This window comes from Poecilia formosa, unplaced genomic scaffold, assembly GCF_000485575.1.
Source record: "Poecilia formosa unplaced genomic scaffold, Poecilia_formosa-5.1.2 Scaffold7, whole genome shotgun sequence".
NCBI classification, from domain to species: Eukaryota; Metazoa; Chordata; class Actinopteri; order Cyprinodontiformes; family Poeciliidae; genus Poecilia; species Poecilia formosa.
The window spans coordinates 3,776,783-3,791,780 of NW_006799946.1; the positions used below are offsets into that span (position 1 = coordinate 3,776,783).

Sequence of the window (14,998 nt, forward strand, 5' to 3'; positions counted from 1 at the left end):
ATAGGTATACCATGATTTCCTTAACCAGCTCATGCCTAACCAGAATTGTTGGCAGTACTTTAGGGGTTGTAGCCATTATTAAAAAAAAATATATATATATATGACTTTCCTTTTGTCTCTTACCTCAAATATGGTTAAAATACGCTACAGATAAATGTTGTTCTTCTTTAAATAGTCTTTAACTCATGATGTTGATATATGTCATGTAAACAATTATTGAGCCAGCAGCAGACATTGATTTTTTTTTTCATGCTTTTCATGCTTTCAACAGGCAACAGTAATACTCAATGACACATCTGAATACATCAAATTAGGCAACATAGTAGTTTTTGTGCCAGTTTTTTCAAGGCAGAAAATACCTGTTTGTTTCCAAGCACGTTTGTACGGAAGAGGATTAGGGCCACTTAAAGAAAAAAAACAAAAAAAGAAAAAAAAAACAAAAAGGAATCCTGACTTTAATCTCAGAATTCTGAGAAAAAAAAGAATTCTTTCTTTCTTTTTTTTTTTCTTTTTTTCCAGTGACCCTAATCGTCTTCTGTACATTTGTATCCCTATTGAAGAATTTCCCATCCAATACTACATTTTCAGTTGAAGAGGAAGATTGTTTCAGTCTCAGATGATGTATTGCTTCCACTCAAAATCTGCTTTCAACACCCCAAAAAAATAAGTAAATAAATAAATAAAAATAAGGTTGCGTCTTTTTCCTCTTGTTCAAACTCTCTCCCTTCTTGAGTTGTACCTGTAAGTCTGATCACTGTGGTTGCAGATTTTATTTTATTTTAATTTTTTTTTTTTTTTTTTGCTCTCTTGCAGTTTAAAGCCGTAGCTCTGCCTAGATCCATCTAATAAAATATATTTATTTAAATTTTATTCAACATGGTGAGTTGTTAAGAATAAAATCCTGTTTTCAACAACGAGCTGATGAATGAGCATAGAGTGACACAATTGTCATGATTAGCTTTATTTAGGGTGTTATTAGTAATTCACATAATTTACTCCAGGGGATGGTGAGCTACCACATATAACATATAAGTAAAACATCTGTTTAAAAATCTGCATATGCACTAATTACATATCAGGTTAACAGACTACAGCAGAGGCACTTTGTTTTGTTGTTGTTTATTATTTATTTATTTTTTTTAGTTTTTCATCCCTCCCATCACAGGGACTTTTACTCTCTCCAGACAACACAGCTTTTACTTGAGGAGGGAGAGGACGTTCAAGCGAGAGGAGAAGGCTGCAGACAGGAAGAGAGTATAAATGCTCAAAACACATTACACTTGAGAGCAAAAAAACTGATTTTAGAGACGGCACGCATTTTTATAAAGATGAAGGGGGAGCAGAAAATCCAATACTGAAGACAAGAAATCTTCAACTGAAATTACATGGTTTTTTTTTTTGCACTTTGGAAGGAAAATTCCTCAAATTAAGCACAAGTTGCACTCATTTCAAATAAAACACCTTTGTCCCTGTGAACATGATTCGTTGAGTGGAGATTTACCTTCTTTATGTTCTTCTCTTTTTCCCTTCCTCCTTGCCTTTTTTTTTTTCTTTCTTTCTTTCTCGCCTCTTCCAGCGAGGGATCGACCCTGCCAGACAGGACCCTTCCATGATGGCCGTGCTGCTGGAGATGGGCTTTAAGGACCAGCAGCTCAACCAGCAGCTGCTGAGGAAGCACGGCTACAACCTGCTGCACACCGTCAACGAGCTGGTCCAGATGGCCGAGGAAAGCCAGAATGAAGCTGCTGACCCTCCGCAATGAGCCGATGCCGAGCTTTTGCGAAGGCGCCTCCTAGACTCATAGGAAAAGAGTTATTTCAGCTTTTGAGCTTAATTTAAAAAAGAGTAATTATAGAGTTGGGCTTTTAAATGTCTCATATTCTTGTGTTTGGATTTGTTTTTGTTTTTTTCAATTGCTTTTTCAACATTACACTACACTTTCGTCTCCAAATATATGGAAGAAAAATTGAAAAAAAAAAAAAAATGGCTTCTCTTTCCCGTTTTAATTTAGCTTTACTGCTTTCTTCAAAAATTAGCCATTTACTGTACACCTTCTTGTAAATGATTCTCGTCGGTAGCTTTGTTTACCTGGGGCCGTTGAGTTGTACGTGTTGGTCGAAAATGAGCGAAAACTGAAATATCGATGAGTTAAGTGTTTTTTTTTTCCCCCCATCATTTCCTCATCCCTGTGTTTGTATGGCTGATGTAGCTGCTTCCTCAGCGCTGTAAAATAATTGTGCTCTCTTAAGGTCGGGTTAATATACATAGAGGTGAAAATGAAACTTTGTGTGAGATGAACCGGGTCAGGAAAGCTAGCTCTGGAGTAAACTGATGCTACTGATGCTGCATGGGTTAAGAGTCAGAGTGCAGTAATAAGAATAGATATTTAAGTTTTTTTGTTTTTTTCTTTAATTATTGTAGTGAAATTTGCCTAACAATGCAATCTTCTTCTGTATCAGAGTACTGTTATTTTAGACGTTGACATGTGGAATGTATACCAAACTCTCAGAACGGATCACTGTTCAGATTTGGATGTTTTTTTTGACACCTGCATGATGAATAGAGGCTATTAGAGACGAGTCATGTTCTTGTGGTCTTAGCACAGTCACAGTGAAACAAAAATACAGCTTTGTGACATCTTTTATCATCTCCCCCACCCCCACTTGCCTGCATTTTCACATGTCTTGGTCAAAAACTCAAAGCGAAACCCAGCAATTTTCAGTTAGCACTAATTAAGCTGAGATGTCTCTTAAAACACATTCCTCAAAGCTTATGGACCCAAGTATATTTGATTTGATTGCGTTGCCTCTTGTGTGCGATGATGATTAGCTTACCGAAACATGCTTGTCATGTAAGCTGACATTGTGTTGTGTGTCTGGACTTAACTTTGCGTGTGTGTGTGTGGTTGAGCTTTTTAGGAACCATCGTTTTTCTTATGTTTACAATTGTTCAAGTAAAAAAAAAAAAAAAAACAAGCTCTTAAGAGTAATTCTGACTATATCTACCTTGCTTGTCAAATTATTCTTCTGCAACAGAGTGTACACTTTAAATACTCTTCTCCCAATCTGCCAATAAACTCTTTGCCCATCTGTTTCTTTCCACCTTAACACTGAAAATCTAGAGATGTAGGTCTGAAAGTTGGTACAGAAAATAAATCCTTTAAGATTCATTTTGAGTTATTGAGTTGTAAATAATTCAAACACGGCGGTGTGAACGGCTGGATGAAAGTCGCCATTATTACTTTTTTTGTCAATTTAGCAAATCTCAGTACTTATTATGATACTGAATTTTTAGCGTGGTGTTAAATACAGCATAGGTAAAAAAAAAAAAAAGTAAATTCAGAGGATTTCACCATAAATTGTCACTCATTTGACACTCTATCTCTGTCATGTTAAAATATCTTTGTTTAAAAGGATGGATTTATTATAATTTGCTTTAGTTAAGTTATGCTAAATTAGAAACTAATTTTAAGTCTATTTTAGCTTAGCTTGCATTAAGCTGACATTGACCTAGATTTCAAAAATGCTTAGTTAAGTGTAACACGTTTTTGAGTCATTTATCTTGTCACGTTTTAACACAGCCTTAGCTGTTTTACATAAATTTAGTCTCACACATATTAGATTAACTTAGTTCAACAAGGCTCAGATTAACATATTTTAGTATAATTTAGTGAATTATTTTAGCTTAAGTTAAACATGCCTGTCTTAGTTCAACTTTTCAAATTAGCTTACCATAGTCTATTTCAGCTTACTTTAACATAGCTTAATTTAACAAAGTTAGCTTAGTCAAATTTAGTTTCGTCAACACAGCTTGGCTTAGTTTAGTTGTGTATCTATATCGCACATTTAAGCACGACTTAAATGTGCTTTTAAGTTTGCCACAGTGCTGTACACAGGAAAAAAAACAAATAACAGTAGTTCCAACATAAAAGAAAAATACAATCACAGTAGAAATAGAAACACAAAAAGCTCAACAAACGAATCTGCCGCACTGTATTAAAAGCCAGCAGCGAGTACAAATATGTTTTAGAAAGCGGCTTAAAAACACAAAGAGTTGAACCAAAAGAATTAAAAATATTTTATTTTTTGCTTTTCTTTTCTTTTCTATCCAAAGGGGATTGCTTTGGGGGGGGGAATATTGCGCAATCTCCCATACTTAGTGGCGTAACACTGTTAAGTACGCAAGGAAGAAAAAAGAAAAAGTCGACGATAACTCAACCCCCATGTGATTCTGCTCTTCACATACAGGAACTGACCCTCCGCTGAGAAGTAGGAAGTTATTTCTCCTTTGCTGTTTTCGTTGTGTTGGCGCAGCAAAGATAAAAAATAAAATAAAGCACTTTCAATGCGGCTTTTTAAAGGAGAATTAATACAGCAGACATTTTATAAATTCACTCTGGATACCAGCTGGAATTAGAAGCAGCAGCCAAGTTGTGAAGGTAAGGGCGAAGAGTCCGTCTCGTTCAAAGAAAGTCATGTTGTATGCAGCTGGTGGGAGATCATACGCTCAATATGCTCATTTAATCAGCACATGAGCCTGATTGGGACAGTGTCCGATGTCCAGACATTATTAATGAGTGGTGGGGTTTCTTCGAATCAAACATGTCTTTATAACATTGTGGAATATGAAAGGACTAATACTCGTGTTGTTTTTAGGCTAGCTAACATTCCTGAAGTTCCTATCATTTTGTGTCATGTACACTCATCAACAGAATAACTGCAGATAAAAGACACAAGAACTGTATGAACTCTGGTACAGCACAAGTAAAAAGCTTTGTTTCAGTCAACTTGTCTGTTTTATCTTTTACTTGTTAGTAAAATTGAATAACTTATGAAGATATAATACAGAAAGAAGAGAAACTAATTGTCATTAGAGGGGGAATGGAGTCTATCTCCAGTGGTTATTGGGGTTGTTGTCAGTTCATCCTAGATTAACACAGACTTATTTAATATATGCATTGGTTATTTTTGAAATGGGCTGTTGCTCAGGGTGATATTAAAACGGGGCGGTGCACACATGTAAGACAAAAAAAATATAACTTATCTTAAAGTTGTACATGCTACATATTTTTTTATTGCTTTTATGCATGTCCAGTCACTCCATGTGAAACTTCCTATCTCTAAGTGTTATTTTGGAGCTTAGTTAACCCTACATGCACTGGAATTCCTAGAGCGAACCTGTGAATGCACGGGGTGGGAGAAGGTTTGAATCCAATGCAGATAGACCCCATGCTGGGATTTGACCTAATTGCCAAAAAAAAAAAAACACTGCTATCAATTGCAACCTATATTAAGTCCACCTGAGACAAGATGGAACTACCGTTAGTTGCAATAACAGTTGCAGGTCTTTTGGAGTATGCCTTTACCAGCTTTGTGCATAGAGGCCAAAAGTTTTGACCTTCTTTGTTTCTTGCAAAATAGCTCAAGCTTGGTCAGATTGAATGGAAAACACCAATGAGCATCTGTTTGCAAGACCTGCACAGTTTCTCAATAGGATTTGGGTATGACCTTCGACTGGGTCATTTGACTTAAATCGTTCCGTCGTATCTCTAACTGTGTGTTTAGCTCATTGCCCTTTTGGAAGGTGAACCTTTGTCCCAGTCTCAAGTCTTTTGCAGATTTGGTCTTTAGTTAGCTCCATCCCCCTTCGAGTCTGCCCAGCTTCCTCGCAGCATCTTGGTGTTACCGCCATGTTTCACAGTGGATGATGTACATTGTTTTCGTCTGTATGCCGTGTTTTGCATATAGACCATAAAGTCTGATTTTGTGTCTCAGCTGATCAGAGACATTAGAGTAAAAGGGGCTGGAAGCGAATGCATTTAAATCAAAGGAGAAAAAAAATTGATCAGATAATTGAAGACTTAAACACGTGGCTTTGTCGATAAGATCCCTGGGCCCCTTCTGCGTCATAAGGTCTGACATGGGCTGAAGGAATGAGCTTTTATTGACATTTAAAAGTTTTGTGGGGAAATCACTTTGAATAGGTAACCAGAGTAGGACCTGATGCAGCTGTTTTTTTTTTTTTTTTTCAGTTATGTTTCTTGCTTGTCTTGCTTAAGCTGGACTTTGTCTGTCAGTAAAGGGTCATGGCGCCACCGGGGCACAGCAGCAGGAGAGGAGTGGATCCTGAAATAACAAAAACAATGGAGAACGCAAAAAACGTCAAGCAGGTTCCTCAGTACGGCAGCATTAATGGAAGCTCCTCTACCGACAGCTGCCCAACGTGCAAAGGCACCGGACGAATTCCCCGAGGTTGGTCTTACTCTTCTGGAAAAAAGAAAAAAACCAATCTTTGTTCTGTTATTTTATCTGTTTCTTGCTGTAGCTCGCTGCATTTGAAATGCTGATCTACACATGGCTTTCATTTCTCTTTCCGCAACAAAGGAAACCATAACTGTTTTGGTGCTTTCATTTCTCCAGTGTGTCCAGTAAAAACAAAACTTTTTTATTTTTTTCTTCCCTTTTTCCTTATTGTTGTACCAAAAGGCCAGCAAGATCAGCTCCTGGCTGTAATACCATGCAACGATGTGCGGCTGCAACCCAGACGCACGTATGTAAAACTCCGTTTAAATGTTTCGGCGTCAGGTTCAGGGACGTTTACTCAGGGATGTTAATGAAGCCCGTTTTTGGATTTCAGGAAGCTGTACGTGTGCATCTCCATGGGTTTGAGTATTTTGCTCTGCTGCCTGATCCTCTTTTTCTTCTTCCCGCGGAGCGTCACGCTCAAGCCGGTGTCCGTGCAGTCAGTCATGGTCTACTTCACCCCGGACTCTGTCGAAATGGAGGTCACAGTAAGTGACAGCGACAACAAAAAAAACTCCACCCACCCACCATTAACAAAAGAAAGGCAGATGTTTTTATTTTTTTTCAGTAAGGCAATTTAAATACAGAAACTCGCATATAAGAAACTCCAGATTTATTATACACACAGAGGGTTATGATTCAAGTGTTTATTTCTGATAGGAAGTTGATTTTCTGCGTGTCTGCTCATCAAACAGGAAATATACAGGAATTACAGGAAAAAAAAAAACCCCACAAATTGTATCAGCCAGCATCAAGGGCAATATTATTAGCAACATTGCCTGTGGTTTTATGTTGTTAACCAGAGCAATAGCAGCAGATGTAAAAGAGAATCGCAGTCTGTTGGTCTTCTCTGCAGGCACTTTTAGCTTTGTGACCTGAGAGAAGCAGCTGAAAATCTCCAAGAAGAGCATGGTGTGAACATGACATAACAGAGGTCGCCTTCCTCAGCACCTACCTGCTGTTGAGAATAGGTTAAGTTTGACAAAACGGGGAACAGGGAAGTGTGAAGTGCTTAAAAATATGTTTGTGAACAGCTGCTCTAACTTTAGATTTGATGAAACATGGTTGACCGGCAGCTGCAGGTTCCCCACACTTAGCCTTTCTTTAGACAGTGGTTTCCAAAGCATACACTGCACTTCATTTTCTTTTCTATAAATAAGTCTGAATGGTGTTTTGCCACCCCAAAGCTTACTGTAGCTAAATTTCCAATTTAATATCTAAACATGCGCCACGCAGACTTCTCAAGTTCTCACAGTTTTAAGGTTTATGTCAGATAGAAAGCGTGGAAGGCATTCACATGACAGACAGCAGGTGTTATATGGTGGGTAAAGTCCCGACACTTTTATAGCTGTGCAAAACTTGTCCCAGTTTCCCCTCACTGACTTGCATGGTTTTCTGCTCTAGAATCTCTTCAACATGACCAACGAGAACTTTGTCCCGGTTCAGATCGCCGAGTTCTCCATGCAGGGTGTGGTTAATGAAATTGTGGTGGGTCATAGCAAAATAACCAACATGACGGCCATAGAGTCTCGATCGAGGAAATCGGTGAGTGTCACCCAGGCTAAAAGTGCTAGTGATATACAGTGGCTTACAAAAGCATTCATTCCCTTTTGCTCACGTTATATACAACAAACTTGAGTGTATTTTATTGAAACCACACAAAAGCAAGACCTTGCAAAAGCACATGCGGGGTCAGTCCAATGGACCCCGTCTAGGAGAGTTAAAGAAAAAAATATATATATATATAAGTTGGTTGCACTGAAAATCTAATTTAGAGTTTAAACACAAAAACAAAATATTGGGGAAAATCCCAATAAACTTCGCTGACGATTGTGTCAGTTCAAAGGACGAGAAATACTTTGTGCAAGTTCCTGTATTTGTCTCACAAGTTTCTTACCTGCTTGTTGGTTTTTTTGCAGTACATTGTTCAAATCGACCTGCCGCTTACAGACCAGGGCTTCAAGTAAGAACAAAACATTGATTATCACCACGTTGCAGAAACATTTGAAGAAAAGTCTCAATCTGCGCCCACTTTTTATTGTCTGAATGTGCGGACTCAGCAGATGTCACCGCTTTATGTTTGTCTCTTTCAGCAATTACTGCAAGTCAACTACTATCAAGATCCACACGCTGTTCCTGAAGTTGCAGTAAGTCTCAATCTCAATGTCAAAATCAACCCAAAGAGGCAGGCTAGTCAGCTTATCTCAGAAACTGCAACGCTTCTCTGCAGCTGTGTGACAAACCACAGCCACAAAAGAGGGCCCGTGTAGATGAAGTTCCTATCTTTGAATCCTTAAATCTGAAATGTTGTCTTCAGAAAGCACGCAAGGACAGTGTGACTCGGTGTTGTTTTTTTTTTTAGAAATCAGGGAGGGGTGAAAAAAAATGTGAGCCACAAAATCATGATTGGCATTTTTAAATTTCTCTTCTCTTTTGCCCTGGAGGGGGTGGGGGGAGAGACCACTTCTGCTTTCCTATTTAGCAGAAGCATTTTACCACAAATCAACCTTCGTGTGAGTTTCAGAAGCAAATACGTACCTCAAATTTAAATGAGCAGTGGAGAATGAGAAAATATTTTCCTTTTTTCTTAATAAATATAATAATCGTATGAAAACTGCATTTTGTATGTACCTGGCCTATGTTTTCACGTTCTCAAACATTTTCATAGGAGAAAAGTGAAAACCGAAGAACTTAAGAAGGTGTACTTTTACTCTTTGACTTGAATTACTGAGTAGGGCTGTAATTGTACACATTCGTACCAGAAATATCAAAGCAAATTATCAAATACAGTGTTGATTTATATCTGAACACATGCAATGTGTTTTATCCAAACTTAACTGGCCCTGTGCAACAAATTAATCAATTCAGGAATTAACTATGACGAGCTATATTCTTTTGATTTCTCCTTTTACTATCTACACTTGGACCCAATTCCTGCCTGTTTTGTAGATTTAAGAAATAACTTTTGTAGTACCTGTCAGACAACATGAAGTGGACCACAATTTCTCAAAAAAAAAAAAAAGACGTCATCCCCTGATGTAAAGAAATTCAAGAACAAATGAGAGACAAAGTCACTTACGTCTATGCAGTCAGGAATGCTCCATTGTTTCTCTGTAGAGGAGAAACAATGGAGCATTGTTTCTACTCTACAATGCTAGAGGAGAAACTTCACCAGAAGTGGTGATGGTTCACCACTTCTGGGATGGTTCACCCAAACCATCTCAGTAGTCTGCCAAAACTACTGCAAGAGTCCATCAAAAACTTACCCAGGATATCCAACACCACCAGCAGGTTCACCAATGAATGACTCAAGCAACAAATAGGTTGGACGCTTTGCAGTGACCTAGTCCAAGTCTGGACTTCAGTCCAATTAATACACGTGGAAAGATCTTAGACATTCTGTTAATGATTAAAGAAGGCTCCATTGTGGCTCAGTTAAAATAAAAAAACAGGGATTTAGTCAGGATATTTTTGTCTGTCATAAGCATTTCTCTGATGATTTAAAACTTTTAATTATGACCAAAAAAAAAGCAAAAACTAAGGTGGCATAATTTTTCAAGACTGTATATGCTCTGCTGTGATCAAACAGTTTGATATAATTAAAATTATTCATCGATTGTTGATGTTCACTTTTTATTTATTTATTTATTTTTTCCCTTTTCCACCCAGAATAACCATGAATATATCCTATCTGTCTCACACGGAGCAGCTTTCACAGGACGTTTTCGAGTACATTGACTGCGGGAATAATTCAACCATCCCACATCCTGTGAGATCATGAAATCCTCATTATAAACACCGGACTTGTACTTTTATCCTTGCAATGTGTAATTTACTACTGTTAAAATGATATTATATTATTTTAGCTGTCCTGTTTAATCAGTCACTACCATGTTAGAAATTAAGCATGTTGTTGCTTTAAATATAATAACTGTATATTTTATCACAGATTACGTAAACTCCTGTTTTCTGTTGTTTTTTTTTTTTAATTATTGGTTTTGTATTACAGAGTTGACCTCTGTTAATCCTGATTTCATTTGCACTTTATTAAACTGTGATGTTTATCGAAGGCTCCTTGAGATTGCTTTCTTCCTTCTTTCGTTACTTCCTTCCTTAATTTCTTTACTGTGATGCAATGCAAGAACATTGGTGTTTAATTTTTTATGAAGATAATCAAAAAATATTAGGAATTGCAGCCAAAGTTTGGACGGTTCTACTTATCTTTGTTTTTAAGTATACTTGCCACAAGGTGGAGCCAAAACTACAGATAGTTCATGTGTACAATATTCTTTACCAAATAGCGCTGTTAAAAGTGTACATGGTAATCAGTTTGGCAAAATATACCTGTATTTTTTTCTTTTTTTTTAAACACAGAGATCAAAATGTTTTTGTTTTTATTCTGCTGATGAGTATTAGAAATCCAGAACTGTTCACTGTTTTAGCTAAGTGTCACAATGGTTTCATTTGTGCCAATATAATATGTGGAGTCTCAGAGTTACATTAATACCACTTTATTTCTTATACAAGTATAAAGTTTTTTTGTTTGTTGTTTTCTCTACAGAATCTTTGTTCCCTGTATTTTTTCCGTTGATAATTAATTTATTTTGTACACAAAAACCTCATGCTTATCCTCTAAGATAACTTTCTAATGCATGTAAATTAATTTGATTTTAATTAATTAATTTGATCAGCCAACTAATGGAAATTTAAACCAGGCCATGTGGGCGCCTCTGCTTGCCCTGCAGTTCATAGTTCTCGCCTGCAGGGGGCGCGGAGCAGGCCTCCAGGTGTCCGTGACGTCACCCGGGCTGAAGGTGGTGATCGCTTGAGAGTCTCCAGGATTCCTCAGTCAGAGAGGAGCAGCAGAGGGAGAGCCGACCGGACAGCTGCAACACACACGGGGAGAAAAGAAACATTTTTTTTGTTTTGTTTTGTTTTTCAGCTATGGCTATGTTTACCGCCTGTGGATGAACATTCCTCCCAGCATTTTATCAGGTATGGACGGTCATAATTATTTTTGGTTTCAGCGCGAGCTCTTATTTTAAAGCTGGAAGTCGTGTTTGCGGCTTTAGCGTATAGAAAATACACGATAAACCGCTGAAGTTGTTTAGCTGATATTTTCGTGTTGAAATAAGAATAAGCAGGCACCCATCTGGATGAGGGTGTTTTATCAGAAGAGATGAAGAAGACTGCTCTCCAACCTCCACAATTAAATTCAGTCAGGGGTCAAAATCATCAGAACAGAAACATGACAGTGCATTTTCTCTGCTTCTCCGCGTCTTCTCCATCACCCTCTTAGAAACTAACCCTAGAATTATCAATGTAGGGTCTGGAAGCACCGCACTGCCTTATTGTCCACTTGTAATGGCTGTAGGCTGTCCAGAGGCAGCTGTGTGATGGGTATCAGGATGTCAACAACAACCGGATTAGAGCTGCTGCTGCTCTGCCGCTGCTGCTGCGGCTTCAGTGAGCAAAGGGAAGCTGTGGATACATATTGCTTCCCCTGGTTTGAAATCAATCAGCCTGGAGGAAAAGCCTTTCTGCTTTAACCGCCTTAAGAGGATTAGGCAGGGCAAATAAGACTCTAACACAACCACAGACGCCCAATTAACTGTTGTTTGGCTCTGTAATGTGGGACGGAATACTCAAATGGGTATTATTTCATATAGCTTCATCTCAATGGTATTATGGGTGAAGCCAGTTTGAGCTGAGCACTGCCTTGAAAGTATTCATACTACTTCCAACTTTTGCTCGTGTCACGTTAGAACAGTGACCTTGTTGGGATTTGATGTGATACAGAAACAGAGAATACTGCGTGTGAAAAGGAATGAAAATTTCAGACATTGAAGGAAAACTATTGAATATTTTTGTATCCATATAAAAAATACATGTATGCTATCTTGCTGCAATCTTAGCTTAGTCCTCTCAGCTATGTGCTTTTACAAAGTGAAATATTTGCTCTTTGCAAAATAGTTCAAAAGCCCACCTAGACTGAATGAAGGGAATCTATGAACATACATTTTGTAAGTCCATATGTGAGAATATGCCATTTTCACTTATGGACATTGTTAATTAATTGCGTAGTTACTGGGACTAAGTGGTTCCTCTGGGTTTCACTTAGCGGTGTCCAAGTGAAAATGTACCAAATCCACACTGCACTTTTCAGATTTTGTTTGTAAATACAAATTTGTATCTTTTTTTTTTCCTTTATTTCTCACTTAATAATTTGTTGTTGCAATGCAACACAAATAGACAAGGAAGCTTTTAAAAGTCACAGTAAACCTTGAGACCTTCGTTTTCTAGTCGAATGACACAGACTGATGTGATAAAGCTACATCAGATCTTGAATTCCTAACTTTTCCGCTTTTGTCGTCTGTGTTTGACATTGACATACTTCTCGCATTTCAAACAAGAAGAACTTATCTTCTCATTAAATGTTAACCAAGCTCTGTCTCTCTCTTTTTCTTTGCTTTGATAAGGTCTCTGGTCATCAACCAGCCCTGTCTGCTGGAGCTGTGAGGAGCTGCAAGTGAGAAGGGATTAAATCAGGAATCTGTCACCTCTCCTCAGTGGGTGTGAATTCTCGGTCCGAATCATGGGGAACCAGCTGACTGATATTGCCCCCAACACGTCGTTCCTGCCAAGCTTCCAGTGTCTGCACGTGGTGGTGATTGGTCTGGATTCGGCTGGGAAGACCTCCCTGCTTTACAGGCTCAAACTGAAGGAGTTTGTGAAAACCATCCCCACCAAGGGCTTCAACACGGAGAAGATCAAGGTGGCAGTGGGGGCGTCCCGGGCCACAAACTTCCAGGTGTGGGACGTGGGTGGCCAGGAGAAACTCCGGCCCCTCTGGAAGTCTTACACCCGTCGAACGGATGGGATAGTATTTGTTGTGGACTCCACCGAGCTGGAGCGTCTGGAGGAGGCCAAGGTGGAACTCCATAAGATCACCCGTACCTCCGAGAACCAGGGGGTGCCGGTGCTGATCCTGGCCAACAAACAGGACCTGGACTCGGCCTTGTCCGTCGGCGAGGTGGAGAAGCTGCTGGCCGTGCACGAACTCGGCATCTACACGCTGTACCAAGTGCAGGGCTGCAGCGCCGTGGACGGCCAGGGGCTGCAGACGGGCCTGGAGAAACTCTACGAGATGATCCTGAAGAGGAAGAAGACGGTGAAGCACAGTCGAAACAGGAAGAGATGAACTCTCTGCTCAGGGATTGCCGACATAACTCCCCCCAAGGAGATGCTCTCAGCGTTGGGACACTTCCAGGCTTAATGAGCCCCTTATGTTTTTTCCGAAGGAGAGCAATTTGTGCCAACAGAATAAGACCATTTAAAAACTGCCTTTCAGGGGTCAACAGAAATGGACTTGCTCATAACACCGAGGCAGTATTGACTTTCTTGGTGGTGCAGTCGCTGAAAGCCGAGCTTAACGATTTGACATTGGCAGCAGTTAGTCATCACTAAGTGCTTGTTTAGGCCAGATTTAAAGACGATTTCCAACAAGAACCAACACATTTATATGGCAGGATTCTGGTGAAAAAATCCATCACTGGCTTTTACGGGAAGGCTGTTTTTATCCTCTCTGAAATATTTATCCAGTGCTTCAGTGTGCGTGCTGGACAGAAGGCAGATGTTCCCTAATAATGCGACGTGAAGCGGTGTTTTGTGGTTTCAGAGTATTAATAATTCACCTAAAGAAAGCACATTCCTGTCATCAGCACATGCAGATGTTAAGTTTCAGTTGCTTTGATTCAAGTGTTTATAAAAAATTGTACATTTTTGTAAATTTGGAGACTGAATAAATCTTAAGAGCCGTATGAAAAATGCATTGTCACCATTTCGTTTTTAGGCGACCGTGACTGATTTATTTAAAAGCAAAAGCTCGCACGAGCGAGATTATTTCCAAAAACTCCTCAAGTAAGTCAATTCCTCTGCTACAGAGGGTGCGTGTAAGGTTACTGTGGTTGCAGCAGAGCACAAAGAAACTAATGAAACGAATATTTCCCTCCGGGGTTAACTTGATCTGAAGGAGTCTCTGCGAAACTGCAGCTAACAAGAAATACATGCTGTGCTTTCACCATATTCACAAAATGTGCGCCCAATGACCATTTAGCCTTTAAAAGCCCTGAGTTATGGCCATTTTTACTATTCGTGGCGCAGTAAACGAGGCCGTCACGGGGAGAACTGTGCCCTTCCCTTCCCCCACTGGAGACGAAACAATCCGTTTAGTTTGAGTCCCACCTTCTGTTGTCTGCCAACTGCTGACAGTGAGACTGCAACAATTAGTGGTCCAAATCTGTTGCTGTTATTTTTTTTTGTTGTTGTTGTTGTTGCTTTTATTATCGTGTTAATGTGCACCACCCAGGGCTGTTTTTAGCATTTAAAGAAATTGGGTTATTCTGAGTGAATAAATTAACAGCAGTTAACTTTTTGGTTGTTAAAGATGTTTTTTTGTTGTTGTTTTTTTTTCTCTTGGCTCCAACTGACTGGGGTTTATGGTTAAAAAGTACTAGGCGTTAAAGTATCAGACAAGATATTTCAAAGTAGTGTTACTCAAACCTGTAAAAGATAAAAATGAGAACACTTTTCCTAAAAACAAAATTAGGACTCCATTTTCTGCTGCCAGACCCAATGTCTTACTATATAGTAAGTTTAAAAAAAAGAAAGTACAAATAAATATCTCAAAATGCGAC

General features: G+C 38.9%; 3 protein-coding genes and 1 long non-coding RNA gene across 9 annotated transcripts in view; 3 read left to right on the forward strand and 1 right to left on the reverse strand.

Moving 5' to 3' along the window:
- Positions 1-3,169, forward strand: part of nbr1a (NBR1 autophagy cargo receptor a) — a 19,299-nt gene extending 16,130 nt beyond the window's left edge. For 3 of the 5 annotated variants that reach the window (XM_016660750.1, XM_016660753.1, XM_007572086.2), the window contains one exon: positions 1,577-3,169. In XM_016660750.1, the coding sequence (XP_016516236.1) occupies positions 1,577-1,762 (186 nt within the window). In that variant the 3' untranslated portion in view covers positions 1,763-3,169. The remainder of the gene's footprint in view (positions 1-1,576) is intronic. The other 2 variants (XM_007572103.2, XM_007572095.2) reach the window with 2 other exon arrangements.
- A 966-nt stretch (positions 3,170-4,135) lies between these two features.
- Positions 4,136-10,366, forward strand: tmem106a (transmembrane protein 106A). 2 transcript variants are annotated; one of them, XM_016660780.1, is made up of 8 exons: positions 4,136-4,438; positions 6,082-6,251; positions 6,486-6,549; positions 6,637-6,790; positions 7,707-7,847; positions 8,222-8,265; positions 8,396-8,449; positions 9,972-10,366. In XM_016660780.1, the coding sequence occupies exons 2-8, from the start codon at positions 6,086-6,088 to the stop codon at positions 10,081-10,083; spliced, it is 735 nt and encodes a 244-aa protein (XP_016516266.1). In that variant the 5' UTR covers positions 4,136-4,438; positions 6,082-6,085; the 3' UTR covers positions 10,084-10,366. The 2 variants fall into 2 exon arrangements, with proteins under 2 accessions (XP_016516266.1, XP_007572177.1); XM_007572115.2 differs by having other exon boundaries at positions 4,137-4,438; positions 6,077-6,251.
- Positions 10,278-11,026, reverse strand: LOC107832934 (uncharacterized). Its single transcript, XR_001658660.1, has 2 exons — positions 10,408-11,026; positions 10,278-10,373 (listed from the first exon to the last, which is right to left on the reverse strand). It is a non-coding gene; the product is annotated as an uncharacterized LOC107832934 (long non-coding RNA).
- Positions 11,027-11,153: 127 nt separating this feature from the next.
- arl4d (ADP-ribosylation factor-like 4D) lies at positions 11,154-14,129 on the forward strand. The gene is made up of 2 exons (XM_007572127.2): positions 11,154-11,297; positions 12,782-14,129. Exon 2 carries the CDS (start codon positions 12,898-12,900, stop codon positions 13,501-13,503), a length of 606 nt encoding a protein of 201 aa, XP_007572189.1. The 5' UTR covers positions 11,154-11,297; positions 12,782-12,897; the 3' UTR covers positions 13,504-14,129.
- Positions 14,130-14,998: the final 869 nt, after the last annotated feature.

What these genes read in the sequence shown, in the direction of transcription:
- tmem106a (XM_016660780.1), top strand. Translation starts at nt 6,086, where the DNA reads ATGGCGCCACCGGGGCACAGCAGCAGGAGAGGAGTGGATCCTGAAATA. An exon ending in CACCGGACGAATTCCCCGAG is followed by an intron (nt 6,252 to 6,485) that starts GTTGGTCTTACT and finishes TTGTACCAAAAG; the next exon opens with GCCAGCAAGATCAGCTCCTG. An exon ending in CTTACAGACCAGGGCTTCAA is followed by an intron (nt 8,266 to 8,395) that starts GTAAGAACAAAA and finishes TGTCTCTTTCAG; the next exon opens with CAATTACTGCAAGTCAACTA.
- arl4d (XM_007572127.2), top strand. Translation starts at nt 12,898, where the DNA reads ATGGGGAACCAGCTGACTGATATTGCCCCCAACACGTCGTTCCTGCCA.